A 26,836-nucleotide genomic window follows, 5' to 3' on the forward strand; every position below is an offset into this window, starting at 1 on the left:
GTGCTTAAATATGTTATTATTATTATTTTCTCTTTTATTTAGGCCTTATACAACAACTTAAGAAAAACATAAATTAACATTATCCGCGTTTCAACATTGAATTTGAAATTGCTAACACAAAACTTCAACCACTTGTTTGTTTGTTTTTTGTATTGTTAATCATTGTGCTAAATCCTTGGTAAAAATATGTTGTAATATAAATTATATATTTTATGGTGGTGTTGCAAAATGATTTAACTAAAATTTAAATTAATTATTATAGTTAAATAATAACTCAGCATCAACACTAAAATTATTTATGTAAGATAGCATTGGAAGATCATTAAAATTTCGGACTCAACACCGACAACCCGACCCACAATCATATCCTTTCCATTACTGTTTTCCTCCTATCAACTATGGTTTACAGATCCGATCTCAGAACACGTTTCCTTAAACCCAAAATTTCCCCCTTCATTGGAATCTTCTTGTTATTGTTAGTGTAAAACTACATAAACAAGCTCTTTTGTTCATGATCTTCAGTATTACCAGCAACAATGTCATCCTTCTTGCACCAACGACCCATCCAGAATCCATTCTCGAACGCCTACCCAGTCTCCCCACGTTCTTCATCAACCTCGCAAAGACCCATTTCGATCTTCAGTCCAACAGGCCTAATTATCCTCCTCTCCCTCATGGTAATCCTCGGAGTGTTCGTTCCTTGGTCTGGCATGCCCGTAGCCACCTTCTCTAACTCTAAAAAGGCATCTTCTTCCCTTTCCAAATGGCGTGACTACACTTTGGCCGAAGCCGCTTCCTTCGTCGCCAAAAATGGTACCCTAATCGTTTGCGCCGTGAGTCAACCTTACTTGCCTTTCCTCAATAATTGGCTGATTAGTATTACCAGACAAAAGCACCAAGAGAAAGTCCTTGTGATAGCTGAGGATTACGCTACTCTTTATAAAGTTAATGAAAAATGGCCTGGCCATGCCGTCCTTGTCCCTCCCGCAATTGATTCACAAACTGCCCATAAATTTGGCTCTCAGGTTCTATCCCTGTTTCACATATCTGGGTTTTTGTTCTTGTTTCTCCCCCTAACATTTTCAATTGATGCTGATTGGGTGCTTGATCTAGGGATTCTTCAATTTTACTTCCAGGAGGCCTCAACATTTGTTGAAAATTTTGGAGCTTGGCTACAATGTTATGTATAACGATGTTGATATGGTGTGGTTGAGAGATCCCTTTCCTTATTTGGAAGGAAACCATGATGTTTACTTCACTGATGACATGGCTGCTGTATGTATGCTAACTTTGCTATATGTTTTACTGTGTTAGGCAATAATAGCCTAACTATATTCATTAATATTAAGCAATTCTATTAGATCATGAGAAATTAATGAACTCTAGCTTATCTGAAGCCATTTCACAGTCACCATGATTTTTAAACTATGAATAATTGGATTGTATTCAGTGGATAGTAGTAGTAAAAAGAATGGAGAGGATGGAACGAAGACTGAATCTTGTACTTAACCTAATAGTCGCCCCACTACCCCAGACTCTAGGCTGCTATATACTAGAAATATTGCTGCCACTGCTTCTTTATCGTAAAGTTGCTTCATGCTACTTCTCTTTGGTTGATCAGGTGAAGGCTTTGAACCATTCCCATGATTTGCCACCTCCGGGGAAAAAGGGTCGCACTTATATTTGTAGTTGCATGATTTTTCTGCGTCCCAAAGATGGAGCTAAACTAGTAATGAAGAAATGGATAGAAGAACTTCAAGCTCAGCCATGGTCGAAAGCAAAGAAAGCAAATGATCAGCCTGCTTTTAACTGGGCTCTAAACAAAACTGCTGGTTTGGTATGTTTATGCATCTTCTTATCATTTCCGTTTTAGGTTGTAGCATATACCCCTAATAGTTCTCATTTGTTTTCTTCTTTGTTAAGTTGAAATTTTATGCCACATTTGCCTGTGTTCCTGAATTGTGGCTAACTCCTCAAGGTTCGGAGTTTCAGACAATATCCCGTGCATGTTCTACATGCCATAATTTGAAAAAACTTTGCTAATACGTGTACATCCTTTGATCAGCGCTGCACTTAGTGCATTCATATTCAAATGAATTCTCAGTAGTTCCATTTTAGGTTGTAGCATATACCCCTAATATTTCTCATTTCTTTTCTTCTTTGTTAAGTTGAAATTTTATGCCACATTTGCCTGTGTTCCTGAATTGTGGCTAGCTCCTCAAGGTTTGGAATTTCAGACAATATCCTGTGCTTGTTCTACATGCCATAATTTGAAAAAACTTTGCTAATACATGTACATCCTTTGATCAGCGCTGCACTTAGTGCATTCATATTCAAATGAATTCTCAGTAGTGTGTAATTGCATATTTTGTTAATCGGTAACTTGGAAATCGGCTTACCATAATGCTAAAGGAACATCTATTGTTAATCCAATCCAATGTTTAGAAAGTCCTACTTGCATTTCTGGTCCATTGCAAAGTGTTGCTCTTGGTTTGGGTATGTAAAGTCTCTGGGGTGTTAGATTTGTGGTTCTACGAGCCCTTTTTCTCTCTCGCTCTCTGTCTTTAATATTCATAATAGATGGTGTGTGATATATTATTAAAATTTGTGGTATTAAGATTTGATTTTCTGATAATCATACATTAATAATATGTTCTACAGGTGGATCTCTACCTGCTTCCTCAGGCAGCATTCCCAACAGGAGGATTATACTTCAAGAACCAGACATGGGTGCAGCAAACCAAGGGAATGCACGTCATAATTCATAATAATTACATCATCGGCTTTGAAAAGAAGATCAAGCGCTTCCAAGATTATGGCCTTTGGTTGGTTGATGATCATGCCCTTGACTCCCCTCTAGGCAGATTATGAAAAAGCTGGAATACCATCTGATTGCGTTCTGCATAACCAATTACATCCTCAGAAACCGTCCTAAGAGGTGGAACATCCAGTTTGATAATCTTCTTCACAAAACCGTCTGCTTCGATGCTCTCAGATAGGCATTGATCATTAGCAGAAGACACTGCAGATGGATGTGGACCTTTAGCAGCTAAGAATGCTCAGTTCTTCAGCAAAATTTTTAAATTTAAATAGTGTTCAAACAGGGCAAAGTCCAAATATTCTGTTGAAATTCACTCTAAACTTTTGTTTCCAGAAAAGACTTGATCAATCAATCAAATTTTTGTCACAATGTTTTTACTTAACATTATGCAAATACAATATATATTCTTTGCTGTTATAATATCTATCTCAGCTAACATCTATTCTTTGATAGCTTTGCTAAAAATCCAATGCTGACACTGGATCTGATTGCTATATTATGCATAAAAAATGCTCTCACAAAAGGCAAAGAAAATATCATATGCGTTTGCCGGGAGTCGAACCCGGGTCTATTGCTTGGAAGGCAATTATCCTAACCGTTGGACTACAAACGCCTGCCTGGAATGGGTGGCATATAGAATATATTAGTACCATAAAAAAAGTGTCGGCCAACTATTCCTGAAAACAGATATATTGTTTTTCTGTCATTAATAAACTAACTGGTCTCAATAAAAAGCGATAAACAAGAATCTATCATCTGTCATCTCTCATACTGATTTTATTTTTATTGGTCAGAAGGAAAAATAAATAATTAACAGCAGCCCCACGCCGATAATTTTACTGAAATTAAAATATATTATAAAAACGTGGCAGGAATATCTTAATTATTTAAAGCTAAAAACATAAATAAAAAATTATTTAAGGCTAAAGAAAAAATAATAATTAAAGACAGAACACGCTAAAATAAAGGGGAATAATAATATTATAAGATTCTCGACCGAAGAGATTACAGCTCGCAGCCAAATTCTACTGATCTGATCTTACGTTTTGTGTTTTTTTTTACTAATCTATTACTCTTTTGCTTTCCCTTCGTAGTAAAAATCTGTAAATCCCCCCGCCCCCCCCCCCCAAAAAAATCTCATGCCGTCTGTCAATTATTGTGTATGTCACTCTATTCATCTTTGACAATTCAATGATCCATTCAAAATCCATCTAAATGCTATTGTTGCCATATCACAAGCTTCCTCTTTCTGTAATAAATAAACTTTAATACATCCCACTTTCTAGTCTTTGCTTTGCTTTGCTTTGTTGGGTGTGTTTCGTTTATTTGTTCTAGTTATTTTAGACTGAGTTTTCTTTTTGCGTTTCAAGAGCTAAGGTTTTTTTTTTTTTTGGATGAGAATGTAAATGGGTTCCTTAGAAAATGGGATCTCGTTGAAGAGAGCCGGTAGTAGGAACGAAAGGAACCCGTTTTCGAGCCGACCCAGATCGAGATTTTCTCGGCTTTTGCTCTTCAAGAAGCTAGATTATCTCCAATGGATTTGCACCGTTGCTGTTTTCCTCTTCTTTGTTGTGTTTTTCCAAATGTTTTTGCCCGGTTCAGTAATGGACAAATCTCAAGGTTCCTTCTTGGATGATAAAGATTCGGTATTTGGAGAATTGAGTTATTTGAAAGAGATGGGTGGGCTAGATTTTGGTGAAGATATCAGATTGGAACCGTGCAAGCTATTAGAGAAGTTTCAGAGAGAAAATAAACTAGTCAATTTGGATTCTTCATCTGGTTTCAACCGGAGTCAACACCGTTTCCATTATAGAAAACCTCAGCTTGCATTGGTTAGTTAAAATTGTCTCTTACTTTTGTTGATTCAATCAATGGATACATTTTTAAGGGGGTCAGTTTTTGTTGTTGGATCTTTTGCTGCATGGTGATATTTATAGTGCTGTTTTACTTCAAAATGAAGGTGTTTGCTGATCTATTGGCTCACCCACAACAATTGCTAATGGTGACCATTGCAACCGCATTGAAAGAGATTGGGTATGAACTTCAGGTAAATGACAATGAGTTCTATGCAGTTCATGATTTGTGAGTTTGACCTCTTTTAGTTTTAATTGTTGAATTCTGTTGTTTAGTCAAGAAAACCCTAAATGTCTTTTCAGCTGATAACTTAGTGCTTGTATATTGCTGGGAATGTTTGGAGTGATAGCCTTGAATAGGCTAAAAATCTTAGCAAATGAAGTTAACGGTTCATCTTAGCTTAATGTGTTTTAATTACTTTGTTGAAAGGTATACTCCCTTGAAGATGGTCTTGCACGCAATGCTTGGCAAAGCATCGGAGTTCCGGTCACCATTCTTAAAGTCGAACAGAATGAGATTGCTGTTGATTGGCTGAAGTACGTTTCTTTGTTTGTAATCTACCAAAAACCCACTTTAGGCTTGATATTTTATATAAGTTATGTACATTAATTCCTATTTTAAGAAGTTTGATCAAGCTATTGTGACGGTTTTTTGCTTTCATTCTGGATAAGACATCCTTTTCTTCCTCAAAATGGTTTGAGTTTTTCCTATATAAAGTTTTTTTTTTTTTTTGGTATGTAATTGTGATATATTGTTCTGCAGCTATGACGGCATACTCGTTAGCTCTCTTGAGGCCAAGAGTGTCTTTTCTAGGTAGGTTATTCTATATTCTTTAGGCAAAACTCTATACCTATTGCTTTCTGAAGTTTAAGACACTTTTCCATACATGCTGAAGACATTAATTTGTTTTATTTGATCTTTTATGATGCATGTTTAGAAATTTCACTAGAATGTTATTCTGTTCAAGTCAATTAACGTGAGTGAGTTTACTTGTTATAGTTTTATTCAGGAACCTTTCAAATCTATTCCACTTATATGGACAATCCATGAACGAGTGCTTGCCATACGTTCTAGAGAATACACTTCAAGTGGACAGACTGAGCTTGTGAATGATTGGAAAAAAGTTTTCAGTCGTGCTACTGTTGTTGTCTTCCCTAACTATGCACTTCCGGTAATATATCTTTGAAAATCATTTCATCATTGGTTCATAGTTAACATATTATAACTAAAGTAGTGAAAGTATATAGGTGCTATTTAGTCCTATTAAGATGGTCAGAGGAAGAAATGCATGCAACAAAGTGATAATGCTCCTATTTTATTAGAAAACATCCTAGTAACTGATTTATATTTTGAGCCAGTTTTTACTTCAATGCCTAGTTTATGTGATTTCAGTTTCATCTAGTGTTTATGCTTCTAAGAGTGGTTTCTCACCTGGGTTTTGTTTCTAATGATCTGATTTCTTACTCTACCTTCTGCAGATGATCTATTCGACATTTGATTCTGGAAACTATTATGTCATTCCTGGTTCTCCAGCTGTGGTATGGAAAGGAGAGAATGCAATGGATTTGTTAAAAGATAGTCAGCGTATAAAGATGGGTTATGGACCTGATGAAGTACTCATTGCAATTGTTGGAAGTCAATTCATGTACAAGGGCTTGTGGTTGGAGCATGCCCTTATTTTGCAGGCTTTATTACCCCTCTTTGCTGACAATAATTCAAATTCCCACCCGAAAATCATTATTTTAAGCAGTGATTCAACAAGCAACTACAGCATGGCTGTTGAGGTATGGCCATAATTACTACATAGAGTTCTGTGGTTAAATTTATATGTGGACATAGTTTTCAAGCTTCTCACTACTATTTCACATATATTTCGCTTTCCTAGAGAATTGCTCTCAACTTGAGGTATCCTAGTGGTGTGGTGAAGCATGTGGCTGTTGAGGAAGAAGTCGACAACGTTCTGAGCATGACTGACATTGTGATATATGGCTCATTTCTTGATGAGCCATCATTCCCGGAAGTTTTGACGAAAGCCATGTCCCTTGGGAAACCAATCATAGCACCAGAACTCTCCAATATCAGGAAATATGTAAGCCTATATCACTCTCTTTTGTTCATGCATATTCGGTATCATTAGGCAAACAAGCTACTGACTTTATGTTGGTAATAACAAATAGGTTGATGACAGGGTAAACGGCTATATTTTTCCCAAGGAGAATATTAAAGTTTTGACCCAAATCATTTTGCAAGTGATATCAAATGGAAAATTGTCTCCATTGGCACGCAATATTGCTTCGATCGGGAGAGAAACTGTTAAAAACTTGATGGTTCAGGAAACTGTTGAAGGATATGCCTTTCTACTGGAAAATGTTCTCAAGCTTCCATCAGAAGTTGCACCTCATAAGGCTGTTGCTGAACTTCCTTCAAAGTTAAAAGAAGAATGGCGATGGAACCTGTTTGGGTATTTTCTAAATTTTACTCTCGAAGACAGGAGTGCCAATTTTTTGAACAAGTTAGAGGAGCAATGGAACCATTCTCGAAGGGAGAAGTTTGGTTCATTAATTGCTGTGGATGATTCATTTTCATATGAAATTTGGGAGGAAGAAAAAAGGACGCATATTCTCGATACTAAAAGGAGACGAGAGGAGCAAGAGGTAAGAATTGTTCTGTGGGCATATGTTAGCCAAAAGTTTAGTTGAACAATTTCAGCTTTTTTTTCTTTAAGTTGTTACTTAGTGAAGTTTCATGCTCTTTCAAATATGTTATAGTTGAAAGATAGAACTGATCAACCTCGTGGAACCTGGGAGGACGTATATCGAAATGCCAAGAAGGCGGACCGTATGAGAAATGACTTGCACGAAAGGGATGAAAGGGAACTCGAAAGGATTGGTCAACCATTGTGTATTTATGAACCTTATTTTGGTGAAGGAACATGGCCTTTCCTGCACCAAAATTCTCTTTACCGTGGAATTGGATTGGTAAGTCAGTGAAAGAATCATATGGGTTTGTGTTTTGTTGTACTTATTAAATTACTTATAATGAAATTAAGAATCTCTTTAAAACTTATATGTAAACAATTGGAGACCTATTTCTCCTTCAAGAAATAGAAGTTGTAAAAGGAAAGCATGAAGGTACTGTAATTCATAATTTTGACGAATCTCCATAAAGCAGTGGCACTTAAAAAATGTCTAATGTGTGTTGCAGTCCACCAAAGGTCGAAGACCTGGTATGGATGATGTTGATGGACCGTCTCGTCTGCAACTTCTTAACAACCCATACTACCGAGACACTCTTGGTGAATATGGGGCCTTCTTTGCTATTGCTAACCGGATTGACCGTCTACACAGGAATGCCTGGATAGGGTTTCAGTCATGGCGAGCAACAGCTCGGAAGGTACTGTAATATGTCAAACCCTTTTGTTTCTAGATTAATTTGTGAGAATCATGCCATTTGGCTTAGCAACACCTTAAATTAAATATATTTTGTCCTTTTAATTGTTCCCCTTTACTCGTACCTAATTGTGGGGACAAAACAGGCATCCTTGTCCGGAATTGCTGAAACTTCATTGTTAGACGCCATTGAAAAGCGAAAGTATGGTGACGCAGTATACTTTTGGGTTCGGATGGACACTGATCCAAGAAACAACATGCAGAGGGACTTTTGGTCATTTTGTGACGCTATAAATGCTGGAAAGTGCAAGTAAGAGCTGTAAATTTGCTGATTATTTCAACTGCAAAAGCCTAAACATATTTGCTAAACTCGTTTATCATTTCATTGCAGGCTTGCATTCTCTGAGACTCTTAAAAGGATGTATGGCTTAGGGCAGGATTTCAACTCTTTGCCACCCATGCCTGAAGGAGAAGGCACATGGTCTGTCATGCAGAGTTGGGCCTTGCCAACAAAGTCCTTCCTAGAGTTCGTTATGTTCTCAAGGTGAGAGCCTTTACACTTAATGTCTTCTCTGCATGAACAGTTGAAACTGTTGCAATCCGTAAACACTTAATTTCTCATTTGCTATTTGCAGGATGTTTGTGGATGCATTAGATGCACAAATGTATGATGAGCACTATCAAAGTGGTCACTGTTATCTGAGTTTCTCGAAGGTAAACTATAAAGTGCATTATTATTATGAAAGTTCATCTCAAATTATATAATTTATACAATTATTGAATGGCATTCATCAATTGAGTTATTCCCATCAGGATTTTGCAAATATTTTAGATGGTAGACTACATTATTTTTCAAAAGTCCGTCGATTCTTCTGTTGACATTGTAGTGATTGTGTTCTACAGGACAAGCATTGCTACTCACGGGTGCTTGAGCTGCTTATAAATGTTTGGGCATATCACAGTGCACGTCGGATTGTATACGTGAATCCTGAAACCGGTGCGATGCAAGAATACCACAAGTTCAAGGATCGGAGGGGTAAAATGTGGATCAAATGGTTTTCATTCAACACTTTAAAGGTCATGGATGAGGATTTAGCCGAGGAAGCAGATTCTGACCACCCAAAAAGACGATGGTTATGGCCATCAACAGGTGAGGTCGTCTGGCAAGGTGTTCTTGACAGAGAGAGAAATCTCCGGAACCGGCAAAAAGAGACAAGGAAGCAGAAAAGCAAAGACAAACTGGAGAGGATGAGGCATAAACACCGTCAAAAAGCATTAGGGAAGTATGTGAAACCCCTTCCAGAAGATATTGAGATCTCAAATTCAACAACAGTAACATCAGTTTAATTTCATGTCTGTTTTTTGCATCTTTGGCAATAGAACCTAGTTTGATAATTCTTTAATTTTTGATCTTCTTCTACCCTTTTCTTTTGCTTCTATGCCTTGTTTATGTCAGAAAGGATGCATCATTTGTTTAAATGTGAGTATTTTTGTATTTAGCTAACAGCATCCTTCTGGTCATTAATATTCTTGAATGGCTCAAACTGTACACTAAGTTTTACCTTTCTCCTTATTTTCTGCCCTCAATTCTAAATTTTATTTTTCGATGTTAAATTTTGTCTCTTTGCTTTTAACTTAATTCGATATTCTGTTGACATAGAACATTAAAAATATCATTATAGCATAAAGCTCATAGCACGGTTACAAGATTAATAAATAGCAATCAAACATGGCTTTTGATAGAAGAGCTGTATCCAGTTTGGTCATCATAGTACTTCGACCATAGCATAACACCTCCGTACTTGATGGAACCTTTGATAGCAGGGAGCACTTTTGAGGTAAGATCAGCTACTGGAATGAAGCCGCTTCCGGCTGCAGCCGGGGCTGCTGGGAGTCCCAAGAAAATTTTAGTTGCAGGAATGTCTGTAGTCCATTGCTTCCATGCATCTACTAGATTTCCAGAACTTCCAGATGTGTATTGGCATGGTGGATTGTTATAGAATTGAACCCAAACGTAGTCAAATAGACCAGTTTTCAGGGCACTCCCGACCCAAGCATCAGGGAAGGGGCATTGAGGTGCTGCGGTTAAGTACACTTTTTTACCACGTTTGCTGTATCCTGAGAGGTACTTTGCAAGGTCATCCCAATGTTGGATCGTTCCTCCTTCAATATCAAAGTCGATTCCATCCAAAACCGCATCCCCTAATGGTCGAGAAGATGACGTTCCCCCTAAAAAGTTGTTCCAAAGATAAGTAGCCACCTCCCTAGCATCTTCAGCCGAGGTAAGGTAGTAGCTCCCAGCACCTCCCCCGATTGAAAGCATTACCTTAATTCCTTTCGCCTGACACGATTTAATGTCGGAACTCAAACCAGTGCAGCCATTACTGTAGGGATCACAATGACCGGCAAGGTTAATCATCGGTGTCTGCCCATTGCCAAACGTCGGAAGAAAAGCTATGTTGACAAAGTCATAGCTACCAGTGGCACAAGTCTCGGCCAAGGTACCCTCGTATCCGTTCTGACCCCAATAAATAGCAATTCCACCAGCATCAACAGTAACAAACAGTAAAAGAACCATTGAGCAGAAAAAAGCAAGTGAGGTTGCTGGAGTTAATGCCATCTTTGATCCTACTCTGGTATATACTTAAATTATGATGCTTGGGGGTATTTGTGAATAGCTGTTATATAGAGAGGAGAAAAGCATAGGGTAGTGGAGTATTTGTTTGGAAGTGAATTTCCACGTCGTTACACATTCATCTTCCTTTACTGTTTACTATTGGCTTCATCCCTTGAGTTGAGTGTATATGGTGAATATCAAACGTGGCTCACCATGTCCATGCAATGTTTGGTGGTTGGCCAATAAAATGTGGCGTGCAATATAAACCCTTAGACTACTACTTGACTTCTCCATTTCAGAATGTTTAATGGCCGTATGAGTTAAAAGATACAACGCTAGCTTTTCACATTAGGCGACTGTTAAAAAGTAGTATTCTATCTCAGATGTTTCATACACAATTTAAAATTTATATTATTTGGCTGGCGATAAGTTATGTACTATAAATATTATAATTATTCAAATAGTATTTAATGAATGATTGTGTTTATTATCCAAATAAAAACTTATTTGATAGTTATGTCCTTATACGAGATACGAGAAATTAGACAAATTTTATTTGTAAGATATGCAAATGCACACCAAAATGCAAAACATAAATCCTTTCTTTTCCTTTATCTTTTACTATTTTCAGATTGTTTGATGTTCATGAAATCAATTAATAGTTAGCTACGGTAAGTAAGATATTGTTCTCATGAAGACTAAAAGTACTAGTAATTACCGCATTTCTATTATTTAACCGATTTATTAAAAACTGAAATTAACTAAATTAATTAACTAACGAATACGATAAAGAATAAATCAGGAAAATCGATTACACCCAAAAATTAAAATAATACCCAAGAAAGAATTCACGTAGATTTCATCTCAGAACTATCAATCTAAATTACACAATTTCAAGACTTAGTAACTTGATATGTAGAAATTCCTAAATTATGTTAATATCTCTTTCGAGCATAAGAGTAATTGAATCTAGGTTAATTAGTTGAAATTTCTTTCTAATTCAATTAAAACATCTATTATCATATTTACTCATGCTATGGATTCCCTTATTAGATTTGACTCTAATTCGATATATTTATGTCGTCCTATTTTTAGAATTACGTGCAACTCCACTCAATTAAGCAAAAATTAGTTCAAACAACAAAATCCATCGTAGGTTCATCTCCCCTAGGTATTTAGAAAATTAATTTATATTTGAAAATAAAAACATTCAATATACAATATAACTAAAAGAAATAAAGAAACTCATGATAACTTCTAAGAAATCAACTAGGAATCTTCAATCTTGACGGAAATCTGCTTCAAAGTTGACTTCAATGGTGTTTTTCGAGTTGTTTTCTTGAATATTTTATGATGGCTCAATTCTATCTTTTTATCTTTGTCATATATATGTACTAAAATGCCTGAAAAACGATTTTTCGAAGTTCAGTGTGCAACCCTATGAAAACGACACGGACTACCACACGGGCGTGTGGAATGGTTTAGCTCGTGTGGGTTACACGGCCGTGTGATCTAGTCATGTGAAATGGTTCAGCCCATGTGGCTCTTGCAGCTTGCTCCGATGCTCCGATTTTTACTCGTTTTTCGCTCCTTTTGTTCCCAAGTGCTCTATCAAACATTAAAACATGAATTTAAATGATTAATAGTATAAAATTCACAATTAACATCGAATAATCATTTAAAACACATTAAAAATGAAGTTAAAACATATTACTTTTAGCACTTATCATTATTCTATAAAGAATTATCTATAAATTCTTCATAAAATTTGATAACCTTAATGTACACCGCTGAATAAATTATTTTTATGGACACAAATAGAATATTAAAAAGTGACATATTGATTAATATTTTATAAATTTATTTTTATTATCACGCACCTACAACAGCTATTGTCTACACTGTTGGAGTGTTGAGTCTAGAAGTTAAGAATTGTGCTTGTATGATGACCCCTTTTCTTTTCACTGTGACATACCCCTTAACAGAGTTTGGAATTTATGGGCCTGAGATTGCGGCTGTGCGTAGGGCTGTTTAACTCTTCCACCCAATTGAAATCCGATCGAAGTCACAGCTTTTTTTTTTTTTTTTAAATTTCACTTTTAGGTTAATATCTATATAAACTATATTAACATTTAAATTTTCTAATTTATTTGTGAATTTACTAAAAATATTTTATTTTTACGAATAATCAATATTATTTTGAAGATATTTTTATATGAAATTTAAAAAATACATGCAAGTAATGATATCCGAACTCAAAATATAATAAACTCTATTCTTTCAATTTTAGCATTAGAACTAAACACATATTTAGTGTCTATATTATTATTATTTTATAAATTTATTAGATAATTGTTTTCAACCAAATCATGGATGTGGAGTAAATCTTATCGATAATGTCGTTGATTGGATTAGTGTTACAACTCAACTCTATACGACTCAATAAAATGATAATACCAATAAATAATTAAAGTGCATTTAATATTCTTAAGATGATGTATTTACATTTCCTTTTAATTAGTCACAATTTAAATTACCTTTTAATTTTAATTCTATATATATTGCATATATGTTATTATTATTATTAGTTTCAAACCTTACATTTTATTATTTATAGTATGTTACTTTCAAACGTATACTTGTATTCTAAATACGCAATTTCCTCCTGCATACACGCAAGAGAGAATTTCTAGTACTATTATCGTCGTTAATTGAATTGGTATTACAAGTTAACTTAATACCAACTCAAGAAAAATGACATTACTATGATAAAAAAAATGGAGTGCAATGTTCTTAATCGACGATTTACCTATTTTAATTTTTAAAATAATTTGATGCTTCATTATTTATTGTATATTATTTTTAAACGCATACATGTGTTTCTAAATATGTAATTTTCACACGCATATATATGTGATGGGATTTCTAATATTATAAATGTGTGTATATCTATATATACTAACATTTAAAATTTTTACTAAGTTGATGTTACTCTTTGATCGGGCTTCAACTCGGTGCTGAATTTACCAAAAGCTTATTATTTTTACAAAGTAATAAATATTATTTTGAAGGTAATTCTGTCATTTCATATAAAATCTTAAATGTTTTTTTTTTGCACATAATGGGATTCAAACACACAACATTATGATTTTAATAATTCAACTTTACTATTTTAACTAAAGCCATATTTAGTTTTTATATCCAATTTTCTTAAACTTTTATGCTTCGTCTGAGAATTTGGATTTCATTTATTATGTAAGTTGTAAGAATGAAATGCATATATTATGAATAAATTAAATGAGATTCAATATGGTATATTAGAAAAGCATAAAGTCGTGATTTGCCAAATCCAAAAATATTTTCAAGGATTTCAAATTCATTACTAAATAAGTCTCTAGCAACAAACAAGTGTTGGTGTAGTTCAATGCTTGGAAACAACATTGTTGATAGAAATAGTCACAAACCCCAAACATGAATCATAAAACGGATACGAACTCTACCAAAAAAATAAAACTTTTAGCAAATCCATTGATTTTTTTCTAAATAGCTTACTACTCAAATTGTACTATTTTTAAATTCCAAATTTTGAAATCCTAATTCTTAAATGCTACTTTGAAAATAAAATTTACCGACATCATAAGTGTGCCATAATTTAATATATGTTAAATATTTTGATTTGTTAGGTATTTTAAGATGATGTTGACAAAAAAAGTTGAACATATTTGTAAAATTTAGACAATTGAAGATCGACTTAATTAATCAAAGTTAGTTCAATTTGATTAATAATTTTTCCTTAAAAGTTTTGTTTAATTAATCATTAAATATTTTAAAGTTTCAATTAATCTATTTATTAACTAGACAAGCTGTTTAAATACCACTAAACTTAGCTCAAGTAAAAATATAAGTCTCAAATTTTGCTGAAGCTCACTCATATTTGTAAATAAGTAAATTAAGTTTATTTTAGGCTCACATTTGTTTTGTAGGACACGTAGGGGTGCAAATAAGGCGACTCATTCTCTAACTAGGGTTTTATTGTATGCAAATCATACTAAACGAGACTCTCCTCCTCTTTCACTTTTATCCAAGTTCTCTTTCGATGCCACTGTTGATTGTACCAATGAGGAAGTAGGACAGTAGCGTCAGGTGTATGGGGTGAGCCTACCAACTCGAGTCTAATTATCCCTTTCCTTATCTCATTGTTTTTCGTTTCTATGTTTTCTTAATTTAATCTCTTTACCTTTCGAAAAAACTTTATACTTAGTCAACATAACATATTTTTTAATGTTTACATCATAATAATATTTAAAATATTATTATATATTATAAGAGATTTAATTTTTATGTGACATAAATTATGCAATTTATATAGATAAAACAATATAATATCTTACACAACTAAAAAACGGATCAAGCTCTTGCTTTGAATGTGGAGCTCAAGTTTAGATCATATTTTAAACGGATCTATTCTTGTCTAAACCTATTTATTCTTTAAAATATTTTTGTCCATACATTTTAAATGCATTCGAATTTATTCTTAACTCGAGAGGGGGAGGGACAGGTGTATTTTTTAATATTAATATAATTATTTTAATATAAAAATTAATATTTATTTTAACAGCAACAATAAAATCAATATTTAAATCGATAGTTTAAACAAAGTCAAGATATATTTTGCATGGAATGGGTGTGTTATATACATTTGTCATTATTACTGACTTTATGGGTGGGAAAGGTTTTGGCATCCATTAATAGACCGACCAGTTAGGACTCCCTGTCCTTTTGCCTTTTTTTTTTTTTTTTTTTGCATAGCCTTTTGGTAAAGATCCTCCATTTATGCTGTACTGCCTTCATCTTGTACCTCCCCAAATACCCCTTGCTGCTTCATTTTTCTCTCAAATAGCAATATTAATACCACTTCTTTTTCATAATTCAATTTTGTTTATCATATCTTTTAAGCCATTTTTTTTCTTACAAAATTATTTCAGTTAGGAATTTTTAGCTTTCACACATATAACATTTTAAATATATTCCTTTAATTTATTTGAATTTTCAAATTTTGCTATAGATATTTAAAAAATGTCAAATTTTGCTATTACTTCATGTAAGTTGTCAATTTAGTTTTATATTTTAACGTGTAATGTTATGTCGGTTTGTTATTTTTATATTAAAAAATGTCAAATTTTGTTATTAGTTCATGTACTGTGTACAAGTTGTCAATTTAGTTTTTATACTTTAATTAATTTCTATACTTTAACGTGCAATGTTATGTTACCTTAATATTTTCATATAATATTCAAAAAAAAGTTACGTTATTTTAGTTAATAGACTTAAAGGCTACCGTTTGGGTCTAAATTGAAATTTAAAAGTTTGAAAACAGTAAGAACTAAAAATGGTCAAATTGGAGAATAGAGACTAAATTCATAACTTATGCACTGTACAAGACTAATAATAGAATTTGACCTCACAAAATTAATTAAGACTAAAATTTAAAAAAATTGAAAAACCTAGAGACTACATATATACAATTCAAGCAGGGTTAATGACGAAAGAATAAGACCTCATGCAATTATACTCTAACCTTTTGTTTGTTTCTCTTGTTTTCTTTTGGTTGCTTAAAATCCCACTTATATCAAAAGCATTGTAATATAATGTATGAAAATTGCATTCCTGTTTTTTATTTGGAAAATGGTCCCTCCTCATTTTCTCATCACGCAATCAAGTTGTATCTTTTAAGTTGGAAGTCAATTAATCAAATTCTTCAAGTTCACTTTATTAAACTTCATTCCTATACTCTAATTTTTAACTTGAATTTATTAAAAGTGGGTTTGGACGGGCATGCCTTTATCTGCGGTTAGTATAAAAATAGCGGTGGCGGTGAGGTTAGATATTGTAACGTGAGACAAAAAGTAAGTTAAACGCACTGCACTACATCACACCCTACCACCTATCCAAACCCTCCCTAAATTATTAATCTAACTAGATTAACCTACTTCAAATTGAGTGCAAATATTTCTTATTTACATCCACTCTTGGTAAAAATATTATAGAGGCCCCTATACTAAAAGTTAGATTGCATTTTGTTCCCTTGACTTAAAATATGAACAAATTAATTTATGTACATTAGATCAAAAAGTAAATCGGTCATTTCTATTTTATTCATTTTTATTATTTTTAATTGGTGTGACTAATAAAATAATTAGTAAATTACGTAACGTCAGATGTACCTATTCTTGAGACACATTTTTTGCCGTAGAAATGAAAGGAATTGTCTCATGCATGATGCATGTTACTTTTACTGCTAATTATAAATGTGTTTAGTCTTTAGAAAAGGGCCAGGTATATCTGTGGTTGATGAAAATTGTGTACGTACACGTGTGTGTTTGTTATTTATTGTTAGTTCCCATGCGCTCCATTTGCATGAGAGAGGACATGGTTTTGTGCACTCAAAACACAAAGCATCAGTATCGGACACATATGCAGCAATGTTTTTCTAATGCCGCTTGTGACCGACTCTTTCAATTTGCCTGCTGCGTATAACGACCACTTCAGTTTCATGGTTGTCAGTCAAACAGTTAGCCATTTTTTATATAGTTTCAAATCCTATCAGCAATACATATGGTAAAATCAATCTGGAAGAGCATAAAAAGCTTGGAGGGATCTTCCAAGACACCATTTCAAAAGTTGGGCATTTTTCTCATCACAGGCATGAATTCAATGATATTAATGGGTAACTTACAGGGAACCATTTTTGACAAACAGATCATTCTTTTAATAACGGATTAGCTATATATATAAGAAAAACAGATAAGAACACAAAAGCTACAGTCTATTACTTTGGCCCATTTGTCCCCTGCTTGACTTTGACAGAATAGACAATGTATACCGTCGCGGTCACCATGGTTTTCTGGTCATTTCAAAGCTACCCATTATATAAGTTCTTTAAATCCATTCAAAACACATTAATGGTTGATGATAATGGAAAGCTCACAACCCTTAGCCATTGAGAGTTTTTCTTCTAGTTGGTTATCTGACCATAAAACCTCCTTAGATGGCCTGGTTGAGTCCCCCAGAGAATCTTTTGGGTATTATTATGGAGAGTCGTCAAATAGATTTCTAACAGACCAGAACTTCAATTTTGATGCTACTGCTCAAACTCCCGAACCTGTTATTATTCATGCTGATGAGCTTTTCACCAATGGCTTCATTAGACCCATTTATATTGATCCATCAAAGAGAGATTCTTGTAATACCTTAGATTCCATTTCCATACAAATCCCACCTTTTACTTCAAGAACTGAGAATCCAAAGGGGAGGAGTGGTTGCTGCTTTGTTAGAAAGTATAGGAAATCAACAAAGAAAGTCCTGAGAAGCCTTTTTGAACATCTCAGACCTTTGTGCCATAAGCTAGGGTGCTCGAGAAAAAGTACCAGGGTTGATGACATTGAGAGGAGGATGATGGGGAGAGCTAAGAGCTGGAACGGTTCACCACAGGCATCTCCACAGCAGTTTACACCTTGTGCTTCAATGGCTGCTTCATGCCATCTTGAAAACTCTATTTATGAGGCTGTTCTTCATTGCAAAAGATCAATAGGTATTTTCCAAGTTTTTTGTTAATAACTAAACATAATTTCTAAACCCTAAACTTAATGAAAACATCACAGATTCTTATGTTGTTTTTTTGCCTTGTTTCATTTCAGAAAAATGATTCATTCATAATCTCAATATGAGAAAAAAGATGATAGCAGAATAAAGAAAGAGATGCATGATGGGTGGAAGCTGATCAAGTGTCAACTTTTTATTTTGTCTCATCTAGGTGTCTTCTTCTTTCTTAGATGTTTATGAACGACAGCAAGGTTCTTTTCTTTTAAACTAATAAGAATTAAACTAATGTGATATGGATTTTTTCCAGCTTCTTGTTAGTAATGTAAATGAACTTTCATATTATATCTATAAACTGTTTTATAAGGTTACACCAATCCATGGATGGAATCACAGATTCTTTCCCTCATTGTGATTCGTGCTTATGAAACTACAATGGTACGGTATTGATTAGATTTACATGGAAGTTTGGGATTTGACCATTGAAAACTATATGCTGCCATTGTTCTCTTACAAGAAATGAGAACATCTTTGGATGATGATGGTAAAAATTTCACCATTTTGAGAGGTTCCAAAGTTAAACAAAAAACATGTTTGTTTGTGCCTTTTCTTCCAATATTTTTTCAATATATGGGACATGGAGAAAGGACAATTCAGTTGTCCCACCTTATGTTACACTTGATATAGCATTGATGGGGAGCTAAAAGTTTTCAATATTAATTCCAATGGTTACCTTTACCAGCAGTAGTAGTTCAAAATTCTTGACAAAAATCAATCATTTTTACACAATAAGTTAACCTGAAATCCAACACTAATTCAGTAACTCGCTTTGCAAAAGCCTTGGTGTGAACGTTCGAAAGGATGTGTTGCCAATATCCACACGCAACTGTTGATATAGAGACAGAGAGAGAGGATCTTTCCAGTGTTTCTTGCATGAAACAAGGTAGACAAGACAGGGAAGGGGCACATGGAGAAGCTATATATGTTAGGACAAATTAAATTCCGTAGTCAATGCAATCAACTTTCTGCAACTTTTGTTGTCTTCTTCTTAGAGAGCTTCTTTAATACCTTCAAAGAAGCACTATAAAACAATTGTGACCTTGTCCAAATAGAACCAGTTTTTATTTTCTCTAGTGATCTCCTATACAAACCTTAGTCTATCATCAAGATATGTCTTCACTTTCTGGTTTTCAGACACAGATTCTCCACCATTAAATGCAATGTCAAGAAATTTACTAGGCTCGTTTAGTATTACAATAAATTCCAACAGGTAGTTTTGACAAAGATTTTCATTAGTCAAAAGCAATATCATGGTTTTGGTTGAAAAAAGAACATTCCGGACAAGTGAGTAAGCTAGTTAGGGATGGGAATCTTACGTTAGAGAGGGGACCAAAAACATTGCATGTTGGAAATGTCGGCCATATGTCGTTCTTTTTGGTAATGAATGTGTAGCAATGCTTACCACTCCTTGCCATTGCCATAGTCTGTCTTTGATTCATATAGTTTGATTCTTGGAGAACTGGCCCAATCTACAAAATAATAAAACGGGTAAACTACCAAAATAGTCACTTTTGTTTGGCTCAGGTTACATTTTAGTCACTTATGTTTGAAATGTTACGTTTGTCACTTATGTTATCACGTTGTAACATTTTAGTCACTGAGCCGTTAGTTTACATTAACGTTAACATGTAATGATGTGTACGTTAAATCATCATTTCAAACAAAATTATAGGTTAATTTATACAATCGATCCCCATATTTTTTCGTTTGGAGCAATTTAATTTTTTTCTTTTATGTTTTTTTAACTTTATTTCTTTTCCATTCTCTTATGCTTCTCCCTTTGTTTTCCTCCCTTCTCCATTTCTTTCAACGTAGTTTTTCTATGTTTTATTTTTTTGAACAAGTTAAATATTTCGAGTGAGGCGAGCTTGTGGACTAGTTACAAATGGAAAGCATAGTAAAACTATGTTAAAAGAAATGAAGAAGTGAGGAAAATAGAGGGAGAAGCATAAGAGAATGAAAAAAAAAATTAGAAGAACATAAAAGAAAATTTTTAAATTGTTGAAAATGAAAAAATATAGGGACCAATTGTAGAATTTAACCTAAAATTTTGGTTTGAATGATGATTTAACGTGCCACATCAACTTACCGTTACACCATTGTCGGCAATTAACGACTCAGTGATTAAAATGTTACAACATGATAACGTAAGTGACTAAAACGTAATATTTCAAACATAAGTGACTAAAATGTAACCTAATGCAAACAAAAGTGACTATTTTGATAGTTTACCCTAATAAAACTAGCCCAGGCTTAACTGAGAGAGAAGTAAAAAAACTGACCCAAAAAGAAAAAAGCATTGGGAAAATGTCAGAAGTGGGATTTGAACCCACGCCCTCTCACGAGGACCAGAACTTGAGTCTGGCGCCTTAGACCACTCGGCCATCCTGACTTTGTTGTTATATAAAATATTTCTTGAAAGCTTGTAATAGATGTATCAATCTTGAATTATTTCTATGCATTATCCTGGTTGAGAAAATCACCAAAAATTCTCCTTTTTGGTTTTACATATTTTAATTTTTATTGAATTTTATAAGGTTTTAACTGTTTTGTAATTATTTAAGTTTCAATAATGTTTGATAAATTAAAAATATGTTCAATTTTAATTTTGAATTCAATATGTATTGAATTTGAATTATAAAAATGATCGATATTTACTAAAATATAAATTTATAGTTTGTTAAATATTAAATAAAAGTAATTAATTTAAATATTTATGATTATGGTTTTTTTACTTAAAGGATAAATAGTCTCAAGAATTTTTTAAAAGAGTAAACTAAAGATTGACTATCCATTACATTGAAAAGAAAAATTAAAGATTGACTAATGTATGATAAGTTACATACAATATATTTCTGGTGAATGTATCTCAAAGGTTTCTTAATCAAACTACTTATGATATACTTATCTTTTGGTAAATGTACTTTAGAGGAGGGACAAATTTAAATTACATCTACTATTCTTGTATTATTAAAAAATTTAAATATCAAATTGAAATGGAGTTAGTATTTATTGCTTTAAAAATATCAATTATTGTTTAATGAAGTTAATTTTTAAGTTTTATGGTTTTGTAAATAATTTTTTTAGAATTAAACTGTAATTTAAAAAAATTAAGAGTAATTTGATCCATTCTTGGGTACTTAAACCTTTTATCCTTTTATAGAAAAAGATGAATTAAATGGATTTTAATATTCTCAATATTTTAATTTTCAATGAATTGAATTTATTCACTGAGTTATCAAACAAGCTCTTAGATATTTTTAATTTTTATGTAAAGATTAATGTAACATAATATTTTTCGGGAGGAAGTTTTCTATTTTGTGATCGAGTTAGGAGTACTAAAATTTTATATAAAACTGAATTCAAAATGAGTTGAAGTGGAGAAGACATAAAATTCAGTTTTAGAGTTGGAGCGAGCAAAAACCCTGCTCGTCCCGTTGGTGGAGAAGTGATGGTAGCCAAAGGTTCAGGACGCTCCAAAAAATGGAGTAACCCAGCATCCTACGAGTTCCCTTTGTGTTAGTGAGGTCTCCATTCATTGAAGTCCTCCCCTCCCTGCTGAGATCTTTCGCCAGTTTATAGCCAAAACAACACACGTTCATTCCTTTGTAAAGAACCAAATTCGAAAACCAGACCCACTTGACATACGGAAAAGGAAAAGATATCGATGTCTCTTCTAGTGATCCAATCCAAATATCAAGACTATACCTAAGTTGTTTCCCGCATATAATCATTAAAAGGTATGGCTTCTCTCTTTGTTTGTAGCCACGAAAACCATAAGGAAATTTTCATAGTGGCATAGGAACAAGGAAACAACACAAGGTCATAAAACAGCACAAAATCTGGAGGAAAGCATACATAAAAAAGCTGATTGTTATCCAAATGAAACAAAATGTCATAATAAAATCATCACCTGATAGTGGTGCCATCTGTAAGCTTGGCCTATCCCTAACAACTGATATTGCCTCTTACTCATATATGATATTTTGAATTGCAAACCAAAACATTTGTGAACAATTTGATTTGAGGACGAAATGCCTCTAGCTAATGTGAATCCAGCACACAAAACCACATCCCAGAACTAGCCAAATGTTGCCGGAGAGGTGGAGACTGAACCCCCCTTTCCTTGTTAAACCTTCTTGGCCTTCAAAGGGCCCATTGGAATTTTACTCAGAACCTTGGCATCAAATACTGCATATTGTTTTTTAATCTCGATCGCAGCCTTCTCTGCAAATGGGTCTACCTTATCCTCGTACTTCTCGTATAATACAGGTACCGTGTGCAGCAATACGAAACCTGATTTCATATAAAAGATAAATAAACTTCAGTAAATGATATCATATAGATAAATATACTAAGAAAAGTCAGTGTCATTACATATATAGAACAAGGTCAAGAAGTTGCACCAACTCCCCACAATTGACAGAACCCAGAATGCAGCTATAACCTGAAAATTCAAATCAACGAATGGAAACATAAGTAATTCTCCCACCCATACTAAAGATGAAGCATATCCCCATACACATAAGAAATAAACACACCATAAGGAACTCCTTCAGATTTCTTCCAGATGCAATATCTCGCAGAAGTTTCAATCCCTGGTTAAGTTCAATTGCCAATGCAGAGGCAACTTGGAGGAATGGCTCCTCTGGCAAATGAATTTCGGGGATGCGAGGTGGGGACCTATAAAGAAAATGGGTGGGTTATAGTCTTTAAGAAATCATACAATACCTTAGTTTAAAAAACCAAATCAACTAAATTTGCTGCAAAGACAGTAAAACTTTACTTGTGGATGAAGGTATGAGCATTGGACCACAAAAACAGTAGTGCAAGACAGAGTATCGAAATGTGACAGATTAAAGCAAGTAGGTGGTATTCAATCAACTCAAAAAGGACCCAAATTGCGGTTGCTCCACCAAGGACACCAGCTGAAATCTTCTTGTTCCTCCACAAGAACACATCAGCAGCTGCACCAAATTATTACCAACAAAATAAGATGAAAAGATACAACATCAGTATTGATCTATGCTTTAAATCTATTCACCCAAAATGCAAACAAGAAAAAAGATAAAAAAGAAAAAGACCTAAAATGTTTTAAGGTTGCATCTAATAGCTTTATTATCAAGCAAAACTTCAAAGAAAAACAACTATTTTATATTAACCAAAAAAATAAATAAAAATTCAAAAATGGGATAGATTCAGCAATGCATTTTTCTAAACTATCAAACAGATCATAAAAGCATAAAGTAAAATACAGATCCACTAATATAGCATCCAAGTAAACCATTTTAAACGTAACTGGACTATCTTTTTACTCTCATTTACATCAAGTCCACAAAACAAGAAAAATTAAAAGCATAAAACCCTAATCTCCATAATAAAATTTGAAAATTAAAAAATGGAAAAAGAAAAGGTGAAATGAGAGAGTTCAGAGTTCGTACGTTTTCCACCACCAAGCACATGATGAACTGGTCTCTCTCTTCCAAACAACCGATAAATCTTAGCCTTAACGGAAGAAGGAGAAGCCGGTTTCTCATGATCCGAATCCGAATCCGAAGATGACGATGAATCATGGCCGTGAATCTTCTGGCTGATCTTCTCCATCATCGACTCCACCGCCGACTGCTTACTCTCCGATTCCTCCGCCATTGCTAGAAAAATTAAAATCCGAACCAAACCCTAAAAAGACGGATTCTCGGTCTCCAATTCTCACGGTGTCCAAAAAGTATCGAGGTGTGTGAGAGTTGAAGTTGGAAATGTAGGGTTTTATGATGGGAATATATAAAACGTCGACGTAGTCTGAGCCTGAGGGTTGGAGCCAAACCTGAAGGCTCGGAGGGAATTCGGAAATCTAGGAAGTTGACGGCGTTTAGATTTGGACGGCGTTATGGTACGGTGTGGTGGGGTCCAGCATAAATTGAATCCTGAAATGTTTTTCTTTCTTTTATGTGATGTAAGAGGAACGTGGGGGCACATAGGGGAGGGTCGGTGCGGGGTTTTGAGAAAGGTTCACCGAAATGGAACACGTGTCGATCATCTAATGGATGAAGGTGTGTCATTGACGGCTATCACTCTTAGGGGTTAGCAGCAGTGGGCTCCACATTACCTTAACATGAAGGGTTAGCTCCGTTCCACCTTTTTAATTTCTATTTATATATTATTATACATTTTATTTTAGACCCAAAATTTTGAATTTAATATCTTATTTTAAAATATCGAATTACAAATAATTGATTATAATATAATGTATTTTTAGAAGGTAAATATTTTTTTTACTATATTGTTTTGAAAAGAAGATGTATAATAAATACATGAGATTTAGAGGTTGTTGAAAAAGGCTATCTTTATTGTTCTTCTCGTAGTTGTGTGTTCTAAATCTTACTTTAGATTCCAGCATTATATTACAAAACCAAGTTTGTTAAAATGGCATAGTTAAGAAATTATCATTTATTTGATAATTATTTGTCACGTGTTTTTATTGATTAAGGTTACGGCAATAAGATTCATAGAAGTTCCACCTTATTCGTATGGATTTAGTTCAAATAAACTATATTAATTTTATAAGGGTTAATGTGCCAACTCAATAGTATCGCTTATTGCTGTTTTATTTTTACCAAAATAAATTTAAAATAAATATTATTTTAATCTAATTTTTTATAAAATATATCAACATTGAATACCTATTTATGTGACAATAATTACATATGTCATAATCTTTGTTATAATTGATTTAGTCATATATTACGAAAAAATTAAATATTTACACACTTTGTTTAGTTTTATTTTTTAATATTAATTATTTATATATGATTTTAAAACCCAATATTTAAAAATATAAATATGTGTTTCAATTTTACACATTCATTCATGTAATTGTTTTTTAATTATTGAGAATTGAATTTCATATATAATATATATCAAATATTTTTTAATAGATAAATGTGAAATATATTAAAGATATTATTGGAATCATATAGATTAATTTATTAGTTTAGTTACCACTGGTATGTTTATTGTAGAATCATAAAATTCTTATACAAAACTTAATAAATTGGGATCTATCATATAAAATCATTAAGAATAAATTAAAAACAAAACTAGATGTAGAAGCGTACTTAAATCCATCGATTTCTTGAAATCTTGGATTTTATAGTTTTGATATTCCAAATTAGCACACAAGTAATTCAAAGGTGACTCTCTCTTCCTAAAGATAGAGATATTAGAAAAGTTACGTATGTGTAATTTGTGAATCATAACCCTAATATATATAATTTTGCACATTAATCTTAATTTTAATCAGTCAATTATCAATTAGAAATTAATTACTAGAATATCTACACATATTTGACCCATACTTTATTTAATAATTAAAGCTCAATAAACCTTAATCAAATTAGACCAACTTTTAATTTAAGCTAATCTTTTATGATAATAAATAATACCACGTAATTGCTTTTATTTTATATGTAATTTCTATATTTTCCAACAATATTTTCTTTTCATTTTGAATAAGCATATTTTTTATACAACTTTTCTTTAATAACTTAATTTACATTTTTTTCTTTTTTAATCTTTAAATTGTATTATAACTTTTTTAGAGTTAAACTAAAATCATAATTTGGAATAATATCTTCAAGTTTATTTTAAATAGTAATTTTTGGTCTTAATTATATTGATTATTATTTAAACTACCGTCACTATAAAAATTAATTAATTATATTATATTTACTTTTTCAATAATATTGTTTATGAAATATTACAAATTTTTATATTGATTTTAATAATTTAATATAATATAAGATACCTAATCAACCTATGCATCACTCGAAGAAAAAAATAATTTTATATTCTAAATTATATTTTGATAAGTATTTTATAGATGTGCTATATGGAATTTTTAAAAGGTGTTGGAAGAAACTTCATTGGTAGGATGCAATTGAATCAAGTTAAGATATAGAAAGCCCCAACTTATTTCCAAATTTGGTCGTCAAAGACTTATTAAATTTGATGAAGTTTTATTTTCAAAATTTGAGTTGGAATCCAAAAGGAGAACTTCAAACTCCTTAGATTTAGTTAATTTACTTGGTAAAATGAACTAAATTATCATAATTGAATTTAAAAATTTGTTTAAACTCGAGTTCAATAAATTTACAAGCTATTTGAATATTATATTAAGATATTTGAATTTGATTAGTTGAATAATTATATTATTTAATCATAATTTGAAAGTCCGAGATGGAATTATGATAAAACATCATGGAATAGTTCAATATCCAATAATTTAAATTTTGTTACAATCCAAATTTTGATATGTTTCAGTTAATTTAAGCAAATATCAAATTATATTGATGCATATGAATTGATACAATATTTTAATATTTTAAACTATTATGAATATCTTATTAAGTGAATGTTCGTCAAGATTAAGATAATTTTAATGTACTTTAAATTCTAATAGTCATTAGAAGTAGATCTCTACTTCATTTATATTTCTTA

The 26,836-nt window shown here is 32.8% G+C and overlaps 5 protein-coding genes and 2 non-coding genes across 8 annotated transcripts; 3 read left to right on the forward strand and 4 right to left on the reverse strand.

The window, feature by feature from the left end:
- The first annotated feature begins 332 nt into the window (after nt 1–332).
- Nucleotides 333–3,190, forward strand: LOC105791558 (UDP-D-xylose:L-fucose alpha-1,3-D-xylosyltransferase MGP4). Its single transcript, XM_012619666.2, has 4 exons — nt 333–1,025; nt 1,114–1,275; nt 1,622–1,837; nt 2,662–3,190. The coding sequence occupies exons 1-4, from the start codon at nt 537–539 to the stop codon at nt 2,869–2,871; spliced, it is 1,077 nt and encodes a 358-aa protein (XP_012475120.1). The 5' UTR covers nt 333–536; the 3' UTR covers nt 2,872–3,190.
- A 172-nt stretch (nt 3,191–3,362) lies between these two features.
- TRNAG-UCC (transfer RNA glycine (anticodon UCC)) lies at nt 3,363–3,434 on the reverse strand. The gene has a single exon. It is a non-coding gene; the product is annotated as a tRNA-Gly (tRNA).
- A 523-nt stretch (nt 3,435–3,957) lies between these two features.
- Nucleotides 3,958–9,637, forward strand: LOC105791557 (uncharacterized). 2 transcript variants are annotated; one of them, XM_052634649.1, is made up of 15 exons: nt 3,958–3,981; nt 4,221–4,653; nt 4,782–4,868; nt 5,105–5,211; nt 5,438–5,488; nt 5,675–5,846; nt 6,154–6,459; nt 6,561–6,764; nt 6,853–7,329; nt 7,444–7,653; nt 7,880–8,068; nt 8,211–8,374; nt 8,456–8,608; nt 8,700–8,778; nt 8,968–9,637. In XM_052634649.1, the coding sequence occupies exons 2-15, from the start codon at nt 4,228–4,230 to the stop codon at nt 9,409–9,411; spliced, it is 3,069 nt and encodes a 1,022-aa protein (XP_052490609.1). In that variant the 5' UTR covers nt 3,958–3,981; nt 4,221–4,227; the 3' UTR covers nt 9,412–9,637. The 2 variants fall into 2 exon arrangements, with proteins under 2 accessions (XP_052490609.1, XP_012475118.1); XM_012619664.2 differs by lacking the exon at nt 3,958–3,981 and having other exon boundaries at nt 4,014–4,653.
- Nucleotides 9,638–9,710: 73 nt separating this feature from the next.
- On the reverse strand, nt 9,711–10,745 carry LOC105791560 (acidic endochitinase). The gene has a single exon (XM_012619670.2). It carries the CDS (start codon nt 10,682–10,684, stop codon nt 9,788–9,790), a length of 897 nt encoding a protein of 298 aa, XP_012475124.1. The 5' UTR covers nt 10,685–10,745; the 3' UTR covers nt 9,711–9,787.
- A 6,900-nt stretch (nt 10,746–17,645) lies between these two features.
- On the forward strand, nt 17,646–18,657 carry LOC105791561 (probable membrane-associated kinase regulator 6). Its single transcript, XM_012619671.2, has 2 exons — nt 17,646–18,272; nt 18,379–18,657. The coding sequence occupies exons 1-2, from the start codon at nt 17,651–17,653 to the stop codon at nt 18,384–18,386; spliced, it is 630 nt and encodes a 209-aa protein (XP_012475125.1). The 5' UTR covers nt 17,646–17,650; the 3' UTR covers nt 18,387–18,657.
- Nucleotides 18,658–20,648: 1,991 nt separating this feature from the next.
- On the reverse strand, nt 20,649–20,732 carry TRNAL-CAA (transfer RNA leucine (anticodon CAA)). The gene has a single exon. It is a non-coding gene; the product is annotated as a tRNA-Leu (tRNA).
- A 1,434-nt stretch (nt 20,733–22,166) lies between these two features.
- Nucleotides 22,167–24,099, reverse strand: LOC105791562 (reticulon-like protein B5). The gene is made up of 5 exons (XM_012619672.2): nt 23,782–24,099; nt 23,127–23,307; nt 22,882–23,023; nt 22,718–22,787; nt 22,167–22,636 (listed from the first exon to the last, which is right to left on the reverse strand). The coding sequence occupies exons 1-5, from the start codon at nt 23,987–23,989 to the stop codon at nt 22,470–22,472; spliced, it is 768 nt and encodes a 255-aa protein (XP_012475126.1). The 5' UTR covers nt 23,990–24,099; the 3' UTR covers nt 22,167–22,469.
- Between the last annotated feature and the right edge of the window lie 2,737 nt (nt 24,100–26,836).

This window comes from Gossypium raimondii, chromosome 8 (assembly GCF_025698545.1).
Source record: "Gossypium raimondii isolate GPD5lz chromosome 8, ASM2569854v1, whole genome shotgun sequence".
Taxonomy (NCBI): domain Eukaryota; kingdom Viridiplantae; phylum Streptophyta; class Magnoliopsida; order Malvales; family Malvaceae; genus Gossypium; species Gossypium raimondii.

Coding starts and splice junctions, on each gene's coding strand:
- LOC105791560 (XM_012619670.2), bottom strand. CDS start 10,684: ATGGCATTAACTCCAGCAACCTCACTTGCTTTTTTCTGCTCAATGGTT.
- LOC105791561 (XM_012619671.2), top strand. CDS start 17,651: ATGATAATGGAAAGCTCACAACCCTTAGCCATTGAGAGTTTTTCTTCT.
- LOC105791558 (XM_012619666.2), top strand. CDS start 537: ATGTCATCCTTCTTGCACCAACGACCCATCCAGAATCCATTCTCGAAC. Junction 1,026..1,113: donor CCCATAAATTTGGCTCTCAG/GTTCTATCCCTG, acceptor TGCTTGATCTAG/GGATTCTTCAATTTTACTTC. Junction 1,276..1,621: donor TCACTGATGACATGGCTGCT/GTATGTATGCTA, acceptor TTGGTTGATCAG/GTGAAGGCTTTGAACCATTC.
- LOC105791562 (XM_012619672.2), bottom strand. CDS start 23,989: ATGGCGGAGGAATCGGAGAGTAAGCAGTCGGCGGTGGAGTCGATGATG. Junction 23,024..23,126: donor GCTCATACCTTCATCCACAA/GTAAAGTTTTAC, acceptor TTTTCTTTATAG/GTCCCCACCTCGCATCCCCG. Junction 22,637..22,717: donor CTTGACCTTGTTCTATATAT/GTAATGACACTG, acceptor ATATGAAATCAG/GTTTCGTATTGCTGCACACG.
- LOC105791557 (XM_052634649.1), top strand. CDS start 4,228: ATGGGTTCCTTAGAAAATGGGATCTCGTTGAAGAGAGCCGGTAGTAGG. Junction 4,654..4,781: donor GAAAACCTCAGCTTGCATTG/GTTAGTTAAAAT, acceptor TTCAAAATGAAG/GTGTTTGCTGATCTATTGGC. Junction 8,375..8,455: donor ATAAATGCTGGAAAGTGCAA/GTAAGAGCTGTA, acceptor ATTTCATTGCAG/GCTTGCATTCTCTGAGACTC.